The following is a 9,204-nucleotide window of genomic DNA, read 5'->3' on the forward strand; positions in this document are numbered from 1 at the left end:
GGGCTGGCAATGATTTGGTGTTTCCCCCTACCACAGGCACTTTTTTCCTTTCTGAAAATGCAGTTCTGACAAACCCCAAAACTTTTCATAGGTGTGTACCAATATTAACCTGAATTTCATTTTAAAAGGAAAAAAGAAAAAATGCCCCACAACAGTCCATGTTGAAACATTCTGTCATTTTTTGTTGCAATTCCTCAATTTGTTAAAAAGCTTAGGATGGCCCAGATGGAAACAGCTGATTAAGTTCTGTTTTGTGCCATGCAGCTTTGACTTGTATTTAAAATGTAAAATGTGAGGGTTTTGCTGAGGAAGTCCGGTACCAGTTCAGCAGCACTAACAAGATAATTCCTTGTACATTTGTAGTGTTCTGTTGCCATCCCTCAGTCAAGGTGCTGAACTGCAAAACGGGCCACGAGGCCCCTTCTCCAAACAAGTTGACTTGTAAAACGAAGGTCTCTAGTGTCTTGACTAATATTAAATGCCTACACCCTGTGAACATTTCTGCAGGACATGTGGGAGTTCACAGCCTGGTTTAATGTGGAAAAGGCTAAGAAAGATCTAGAGGAGCAGCTTCTTACCTGTGATATTGGGCTGGAATTTCTGCTGCTCTAGGAAGTGGTATTGCCTAGGGCTTTTGGATTCTCCCGGCAGCCCCACCAGTACTGAGGCTGCTTTGGGTCAGTCTCCTCCACTCTGCTGTTTCCCAGTATTGGCCTCATCTTGTTTGCAAGCCCATAGGTCAGCACTGTTGTCCCAGTGAGAGCTTCTGCCATCCAGGCTGTCACTGGTGGGTCCTCGGGGCCTTTGACAGAGCTGTGTTGCTGCTCAGAGGTCACTGATTTCCTGCTTTAATCCCTTCGCTTTCTCCTAGTAGCAGCTCCACGCTCGCTATGTCTTAAACCTTCTGCATGAGACCAGGAAGCACCTCAAGCAGTTGCCAAACATCAGCCATGTCTCCACCTGCTACAGCGAGGAGGTCACCGTGTGCGGTAGGTCTGGGAGGGAGGGGACTGCACAGTCTCTGGGGCAGATTACTTGCATGGAAGGGATGGGAAAGATATCAAATGGTAGCATGCGCCTGGACCCTCCTCTGTACTGAATGTCGAATATACATGATGTCTGTAAGCAAATGCTTGTTTGCACTGAGAGACAACTGGTGCTGTCCAAAATATTCAGGTTTACCCTATGATGCTTTAAGGTGAGCTGCTGCAAAGACTAGCTTGGAGGCTGGAGGGAGCGTGTCTGCATCTTGGCCCACTTTCTGCTTGGTCTGGAACAGGAAGGAGACGGGGTGTTGAGGGAATGTGGTTTGTCTGTTTGTAGCCTGTGTTTGGCTTCCAGGATAGATTTTGGGTTACATCATTGACCAACCCTGCCCCTAGATGGTAACTAGTTTGATTATTATTTTGTATGCAAAGCTTTCTCCCACGTAATGATCAGTTTCGTGTGTCATGTTGTATCATCATCATCAGAGATAAATGAACAAAGCTTCTGAATTAGAAGCTTCAGAAGCTGGTGTGGGTTTTTTGGTGTTCTCATGTATCAGCCATTACATCATGTCATTTTCCTTTGGGCACAAGCCCTGGTGTAAGGAAACTTGTACCTTGAACTTCCCAAATATTTCAGTGGTCATTAATTTCTAGAGGAGATACTTTATAGGAAGTTATTCATTGGTGTCTTTTAAAATTGAAGGTAAACATACCATGACTTGTCTTTTTGTGCCTGCTAGGAGACTTGCATGGCCAGCTGGATGATTTGTTCCTCATATTTTATAAGGTAGGCACCAAATCTGGAGAGGGAGGCTGGCCAGGCATGGGGAGAGGGACCACATGGGCCATGCTGAGAAGCGCTTGCAAAACTAGGGCCTTCACATGCAATTCACCAGGTCAATTTGATCAGTTCGGCTTCACAAAGCAGCAGCTTATTCCCTTGCTGAAATATGATGTACACATATATTTGGGAAGTGACAGTGGACATTTTTGCAAGCGCTGATACCTGTGGCAATTCTTGCCAACTGCCAGCTTTCACTTGTCGGTGCATTTGCCACTGGGAGCCTACAGGATAAAAGTAGGAGTCAAGACCTATTGTATAAGGTAACCTGGGACAGGAGTGAGAGCATGTGGTGCTGGCAGGGAGAGGTACATGGAGATTGCTGGGAGGCCTCTCTTGTGATATCTGCCTGTTCCTTGCTTTTACAGAATGGCCTTCCTTCCCCTTCTAAGTCCTATGTGTTCAACGGGGACTTTGTAGACAGAGGCAAACAGTCCCTTGAGATCCTCATCATCCTCTTTACCTTCCTCTTGATCTATCCAAAGGAGGTTCACCTCAACCGCGGGAACCATGAGGACCACATGGTCAACTTACGGTACGGGTTCTGGGTGGGGCTGGTTGCAATGTCAAGGGTGTCACTATGAAATCCCACTGAAATTCCTTTCTCCTGTTCCTTTAGCTATGGTTTCACCAAGGAAGTAATGCATAAATACAAGGTAGGTATACTTTTGTATCTCCTTTACCAGGTGAGATGTGGACTTTAAAGCCTTGATGCTTCTTAGCATCTTTTCCTTTCTGACTTGTCCTCCTAGGCGCATGGGAAGAAAATCTTGAAGATGATTCAGAATGTCTTTTGCTGGTTGCCCCTTGCCACCCTGATTGATCAGAAAGTCCTCATTATCCATGGGGGCATCTCTGACACCACTGACCTGGACGTGCTTGAGAAAATTCAAAGGAACAAAGTAGGTTTCATTTCCTAGACATTGCAAGAGACAACAGTGTTGCTGATCTGTGATGAGGAGCTTATTTCTACAAGTCGTCTTGGCTGTTGATGATCTTCTTAGTCAAACTGTGTTTAGATACAGTCTTGGAGGGGATCACTTTGGTTTAATAGTGTATGTGCAGGAGGTGTGAAGGGAAGGGGCATTCTTGGCTTCTGGAATGTGTAAGGATTAGTCCTTTCCTCATTCCTCATTCTGCCAACATGTTCCCATTGCAGATTAAATCTATGTATACTCTATCTTTTGTGAAATGTCTGAGCAGCTTAAAGTCAATGAAGAAGAGTGATCTGTAGTCAGGATGGATGGGGGCCCCAGCTGTAAACCCAGTATGGCATATACAAGAGGATGGCTCTAGTAATCACCCACAATTAGCATTTGGAGGCAGCAAAGGGAATTCCCGCTTGGGTCACTTGACAGTCTGCCAGTGGAAGATGTTCGAGCTGAAGATGTTGGTTTCCAAGTGGTGTGATCAGGTCTCATTTCTCTTTTACCTCTTTCAGTTTATTTCTGTATTGAGAGCGAAGAAAAGAAAGGAGTCAAATAGAAATGTGGAAATCCAGGAAACAAACGAGGAGAGCAAAGCCGAGGCTGACCCAGCAGGGAATGAGGCAGCTCCCAGTTTACCTCCCTCACCCCAGCCAGCCCAGGCTCCCAGCACGGCCAACAGGCTGGAGTTCTCCAGGTGGGTCCGGCAGACGGTGCAGGAGCAAATTGAGTGGTGCCGCCGGCTGGTGGACATCAGCGAGTCAGAGGAGGAGGAGCTCACCTATGCCAGCATGGTCTCCCTGACAGATTTGGATGGGCCATGCCACACTCGCCAGGAGGACAGGAAGCAGGTGAGTAGTCTAGCGAGGCCCTGAGCTTGGTGGGCTGTAGGTGCCTCCTGCAGGTTTGCTCTCTGTTATGAGGAATCTCAGTGCAAACCGTGTAGGTCAGTGCATAGATCTCTTTGCATGGTTGTATAATTAAAACTGCTGTGCTGACACAGAGCAGAGCAACAGGTTTTCTTGAATCACTGCAGCGAAGAGAAAGAATAGAATAGACAAGACTGACTGTAGACCCCAGGGGTTATATCGCTTGCTGTGCGTGTGGGGTACCTGAAGTCAGTCTGTGGGTACTGAATGACCATGTCATTTGCTGACGAGTGAGTTGTGATGTTGTGTGCTAAGAGCAGACTGAAGGTTTTAGTTGGGTTGCCCTGCGAGTAGATTGTTGAGGAGTGTCGGAGCCTGGGAATTTGCTTACCCGTTTGTGTTAGACCGGTCTTTCCGTAAGTCCCTTCTGTGTGCTCTGAAACCGTCCTTCTCTACTTCACGTTACATGACAACTCAGCACTGCACACCTTATCAGAATAAAGCTATAGATTGAGGTCAGGGTTAAAGAGATTAAACTTTAATCCAAACAGCAGTTACTGAGTCAGCACTTATATTTCTGGAGGCTGTGGAATGTCCTGGATAGAGTGCAGAGGAGTTTAATAGTAAGCCTGCTCATGGCCTGCCAGGATCTGCCAGGTGTTCTTGCCCTGGGACCTGTGTTTTGGTGTGGAGGAGGACAGGCAAGGCCCTTTGAAATCTTAGAGGCAGCAAAGGGAAAGCTTGTATCAGGCCTGATTTATGGACAGCCCTCTTCCCCCAGGCCTACAATATTGTCACCTCTGTGGCGGACCAGGTCTGTGACAGTCCTGCAGAGCAGTATGGCGGTTCAGCTGGGATGCAGGAAATATCTGTTTCCCTGCACCATGGTAATAGTCCCATCCTCGGGAGTGATTTGGAGACAGAGCTGTATTTGCTTTGTGAACTTTGATGGGTGATGTCTGTTGGGTACGCTTCATTCAGTAAATGTTTCAAATTCCTTCAGATCTTAGACATTCTCTGGAGTGACCCCATGCCTCAGGAAGGCTGCATAGTAAATACGGTGAGAGGTGGTGGCTGCTACTTTGGGCCTGATGTGACAAGGAAGATCCTTGAGAAGTACAACTTGCAGTTCCTCATCCGCTCCCACGAGTGCAAGCAAGAGGGCTACGAGTTCTGTCACAATCGGAAGGTCGGTAAGGGGGGTGGCACAAAGGATACTTGGGTTTCCATCCTGCCTGGGTGCATGTTCTGTGGTGGCTTGTCTCAGCTCTGCATTTCTTCCACAGGGCTTTGTTAGGTACATACAAAATCATTGAATGGCCTTATTGGGAGTTACTGAAGTGTGTTTCCAGCTGAGGTCTTAGGCCAGGACAGTCTGGAGCCACCTACACTGTGAGGGGCATCTGATGTGCAGGCAAAGCACATTCTTGTGCGTGGTAGCTGAGATTTGAACCCGTTTGTGCCATTGCCCCTACTTAATGCAGCTGTTTCTGAAGATGACATACGAATGGTGTTACTAAGCTGCTGCAGCAGTTTTGCTCTTGGAAGATGCAGGGTCAGTTCAGTGACAGGGGCACTTTTGACTCCATTAACTGCAGCGGAGAGTGAAAGTTTGTCAGGAGAACACAGTGAAATCACAGAAGTCCAGCATGTGGTCAGACCCACATGAGGAACTGCACTGCTCTCAAACTCACACCTGTAAGGCTTCCAGGCCACCCTTTTCCACATAAACCATGGTGCTTTCAGTCTGTTACTGATAGGATTGTTTTGTTGTTTTCACAGATACACGTGAAATATATTATACAGGATGTACGTACTGATCATAAATGTCTCTTTTTTTTGGGGTTAGGTGCTGACCATATTTTCAGCCTCAAACTACTATGAGATTGGCAGCAACAGGGGAGCCTACGTGAAGCTGGGGCCAGACCTCGTCCCCCATTTTGTTCAGTACCAAGCCAACAAGGCAGCCCATACTCTCACTATGACCCAAAGGCAAGGTTTTCCAGTTGCTCTGTATTCACCAAGTCAAAATTCCAAAAGAGAAAACCTGGGGATCTTTGAGAATATTTGACTTTGGAGCTGAACTTTCACAGCTTGGTTTACTAAATAATAGCACTAGAGGAGGATTCCAGCTTTGTGCAGGCTCAAGGGTTGAGGAGGGAGCTTACAAGATCAGAAACTTACAGACTGCTGATCTTCCAGCTTCTCTTTTCAATGTCAAATTTTAAGTTTTGACACCTGCTGAGGTTCCCTTCTGCTTTACTTCACAAATTGATGCAGGGCTGTGCTTGTCATGTAGTGCTTCATCACAAGCAGTTAGATGCAGCTGTAGTTGTGCAGAGCAGCTGTGCAAGGGGCTGGGCAATGCAGGGATAGGCTGGAGGGTTGTGAGGGTGCAGCTTCTCTCATGCTTCATGGCAAGTCCTTAATATGCTTCTCTCTTTTCCGCACCCTTCAGAATCAGCAGAGTAGAGGAGTCAGCCTTTCGAGCCTTGCGGGAAAAGCTCTTTGCTCACACCTCAGCCCTCCATCAGCGCGTTCAAGGCCTACGATAAAGGACAACACGGGTAAATTTGACCTAGAACATGTCTGTCGTGTCACTTGGGAAGGGCTGGGTGGTCTCTAAGAGCTCCTTCATCCCCGGAGTCTAAAATCACAGGGAAGAGGGAAGTGAAGGGTGTCCTTTGTGGCAGCTGTCTGTCAGAGCCTTAAGGAAGTTGCTGAGAGTTCATAATTAAATATCTGCCAGGAGTGCTCCAGTGGGTGCAGCTGCCAAGATGTGTTGTTGAGCTCTGTCCATTTGTGGGCCAGGGGGAGAAAAGGGACACAGTGGTTGGCTGCTTCTGGAGTAGAACTACTTTCTTGCTTTCTTCTCTGGCAGACAAATTGTTGACAAAAGTCCCAGTTCAGCTGTCCCAGCAGCTGCTAAACTAGAGGATTTTCCATCTTTCTGGTTCCCTGAGGAAATACTAGTGTAGCTGTGTGGGCCACAATCTGCAGGGTGAACCTGGCTGTAGGCCACAAATTTATAATGAAATATCCAAAGTTAGTGTGTTCCCTGTTGTTCAGGATGATTGCAGGCCCATGGCCCTGACTTCTTGCAATGATCAAAAAGCATGCTGAGGCTGGGGGGAGCAGCCAAGCACTTGTGCCTGGTGTCTGTACAGCCATGTAGGCTTTTGCCTGTACCAAAGAGCTGAAGTGTAACCACGGAGAAATGACGCTGTTGCTGTCCAGCAGCAGGGTAGACTGGGTAATGTGTACTTGCTGTAGGCCTTTTTATTTTGCCTTCATGTGCTTCCAGCTGTTGATTCTCAGAGGTCTTTTCCTTACAGGAAGGATCACGCTGAGCAACTGGGCAACAGCAGTGGAGTCAGTCTTGCACTTAGGATTGCCCTGGCGAATGCTGAGGCCACAGCTGGTGCGCAGCACGGCAGATGGCATGCTGGAATACAAGTCCTGGCTGGACGACTTGGCCATGGAGCAGCGGAGCCAAGAGGTAAGGATTCATCCCCTTCCATCAAAGCATGATGCAAAGCAGGTCACCAGATCCCTTCAGCATGTGGAACCAAGAAAGTTACTAAAGGGGAATTGATAGTTCTTGTGTAATTCAAAATCATATTGAAGTTGATGGAAAAGCTTGCGTGAATTGAATTAGTCCAGAAACATTCAGTCGATTGTAGAAACAGATGATGCGTGTGCGATCAAAACCTAGAGGTAGTTTTGGATGCAGGCTTTTGAGTAGGAAAACTATATTCCATTCTCTGAGTCACAGTTTCTCTACACCCAGCAAAACCAACTCTGCGATGGTTAAAAAGCATAGTCCAAGCCACTGTCTTCTCTGTTAGCCTGGAAGAGCCATGTTTGGAAGCAGTAAGTTGCTATAATGCAGAGTGGCACAGAGGATCCAGTCATCACCAACCTGTTTCATAAGGCACACACGATGTTAGGTGCACTGCTGGCAAACTCTTGAGAGCAGTAAATGTTTTCATTTACGTGGAAGTAGCAGCAACTGCTCAGAGAAAGCAGACAGCTGTCAGAAGGGCAGAAGGAGCATGAGTGTGTTGTCTTTCAGCACATCCAGACGAGCTTGCTGGAAGTAATTTATCGAAACAGATCCAACCTGGAGACTATATTCAGGATCATCGACAGAGATCATTCAGGTAAGCAGGTCTGCAGGGGGTGTTGGTCGCTGCACTGTATTCTGTTCTACTTTTGGGCTCCCTTTAGTATATACAAAGGCATTTTTATTCAGTGGTTTAAGGCTTGGGTCTTTCTCCTCCCTCAAGAACTTCTGAAATGTCACTGCATGATTCCACAAACTTGATGCATTTTGAAGGGCTCTGTGCAGTCCAGGTAGAGAATTAATAATTCTTTGTTCCGGACTTCAGCAGAACAAAAACTGCGATGAGAGCACTGACAGTAATGCAGCATACTAATGCAGGATCTTGAGCGTTACCTGCTTTCAAGCAGTCATCTCCACCAAATTAATTTGGGCAAGAGAAAATACAAATCTTTGGCTGCTTTTGTTCTCCAAAATTGCATTATGTCTCCTTACTGCTTTAAGTTGCCTTTTAGTCAGTGTTCTCCAAGCTAGGAAATTTAGTTGCAGCATGTGAAATGTAGATGATGAGTGATTTCTTTCCTTCCTTTAGGGCATTCGGGCAGCAGGGGTGGGATGAGAGTTCAAGCCTGAGCAGGGGTCCCCCCTTTGCAGCAGTGCCCGTGGCGACCTTGTGCTGAGGTGGCTGTGGCCTTTCTTCTCCATAGGTCTCATCTCATTTGAGGAATTCCACCAAACCTGGAAGCTGTTCAGCTCCCACATGAACATTGAACTCACGGACGATGGCATCAACGACTTAGTTCGCAGCATTGATTTCAATAAGGATGGAAACATTGACTTCAATGAGTTCCTAGAAGCCTTCCGCCTTGTCAAACAGTCACAGTAGCGAGAACCTGGTGTAGGTTGCCACCTCCAATGCCTTGACTGCTTGTGAAGCCAGAGGGACTGCCCCCACCCAACCACAGAGCGCGCTTGCAAATGTCAAGCGGGAGAGGGAAGGCAGGTACCTGGAGCACTTGGTTGAAAACAGCGACTGCTGTAGCCAACAGTGGTGATCCATTTGGGGAAGGGAATGGGTAATATAGATAAGCAGCACTTCAATTCTGGCCATTTTTAAGGAGCTGTTTTAAGTAGAACTTCCTGCTCAAAGGAAAGATGCAACTTAGCTTATCTTGTCAATACATGTGATGAAATGTTAGAGGCCTACTTCCAGCATAGTATAATGGAAGTAAAGGTATTTCTTGTAGGTAGTGTTTTAAGCTGGTAGCAACTGCTAGAGCACAACCTCCCATTTAATAAACATTTTTTTCTACATTGCTGGTTCTGGGGTGTTTTGTTTATCAATTGATTTTTTTTTTTTTTGTGGTTAATGAACAGAATTATTCCATCTCCACTTTAACAGACTCCTACCGCAGAGAATAATGTATTTTTTGTTTCAGTTATTCTCAGTGACTTTTGTAATAAGGAAAAAAAGGCAACTTTGGTGGGGAAGCTGTCTCTCCCATGCTTGTAGTAG

The 9,204-nt window shown here is 46.6% G+C and overlaps 2 protein-coding genes and 1 long non-coding RNA gene across 3 annotated transcripts in view; 2 read left to right on the top strand and 1 right to left on the bottom strand.

The window, feature by feature from the left end:
* LOC116915273 overlaps window positions 1–3,330 on the bottom strand; it is a 23,747-nt gene extending 20,417 nt beyond the window's left edge. The window contains exon 1 of the long non-coding RNA XR_004389934.1: window positions 579–3,330. This is a non-coding gene — a long non-coding RNA (uncharacterized LOC116915273). The remainder of the gene's footprint in view (window positions 1–578) is intronic.
* PPEF2 (protein phosphatase with EF-hand domain 2) overlaps window positions 1–6,632 on the top strand; it is an 8,188-nt gene extending 1,556 nt beyond the window's left edge. The window contains 10 exon segments of the mRNA XM_032920062.1: window positions 875–989; window positions 1,730–1,776; window positions 2,199–2,365; window positions 2,450–2,486; window positions 2,583–2,732; window positions 3,272–3,607; window positions 4,629–4,814; window positions 5,475–5,617; window positions 6,084–6,153; window positions 6,155–6,632. Of these exon segments, the coding sequence (XP_032775953.1) occupies window positions 875–989; window positions 1,730–1,776; window positions 2,199–2,365; window positions 2,450–2,486; window positions 2,583–2,732; window positions 3,272–3,607; window positions 4,629–4,814; window positions 5,475–5,617; window positions 6,084–6,153; window positions 6,155–6,196 (1,293 nt within the window). The 3' untranslated portion in view covers window positions 6,197–6,632.
* Window positions 6,633–6,906: 274 nt separating this feature from the next.
* On the top strand, window positions 6,907–8,971 carry LOC115610658 (serine/threonine-protein phosphatase with EF-hands 2-like). The gene is made up of 3 exons (XM_030492507.1): window positions 6,907–7,124; window positions 7,701–7,788; window positions 8,396–8,971. Exons 1-3 carry the CDS (start codon window positions 6,918–6,920, stop codon window positions 8,572–8,574), a joined length of 474 nt encoding a protein of 157 aa, XP_030348367.1. The 5' UTR covers window positions 6,907–6,917; the 3' UTR covers window positions 8,575–8,971.
* Window positions 8,972–9,204: the final 233 nt, after the last annotated feature.

The sequence above is a fragment of the Strigops habroptila genome, chromosome 7, assembly GCF_004027225.2.
Source record: "Strigops habroptila isolate Jane chromosome 7, bStrHab1.2.pri, whole genome shotgun sequence".
NCBI classification, from domain to species: domain Eukaryota; kingdom Metazoa; phylum Chordata; class Aves; order Psittaciformes; family Psittacidae; genus Strigops; species Strigops habroptila.

Bases quoted from the DNA above. Each gene is read 5' to 3' on its own strand.
- LOC115610658 (XM_030492507.1), top strand. From the start codon at position 6,918: ATGTGCTTCCAGCTGTTGATTCTCAGAGGTCTTTTCCTTACAGGAAGG. The intron at 7,125-7,700 runs GTAAGGATTCAT...GTTGTCTTTCAG, and splicing joins TGGAGCAGCGGAGCCAAGAG to CACATCCAGACGAGCTTGCT. The intron at 7,789-8,395 runs GTAAGCAGGTCT...TCTTCTCCATAG, and splicing joins CATCGACAGAGATCATTCAG to GTCTCATCTCATTTGAGGAA.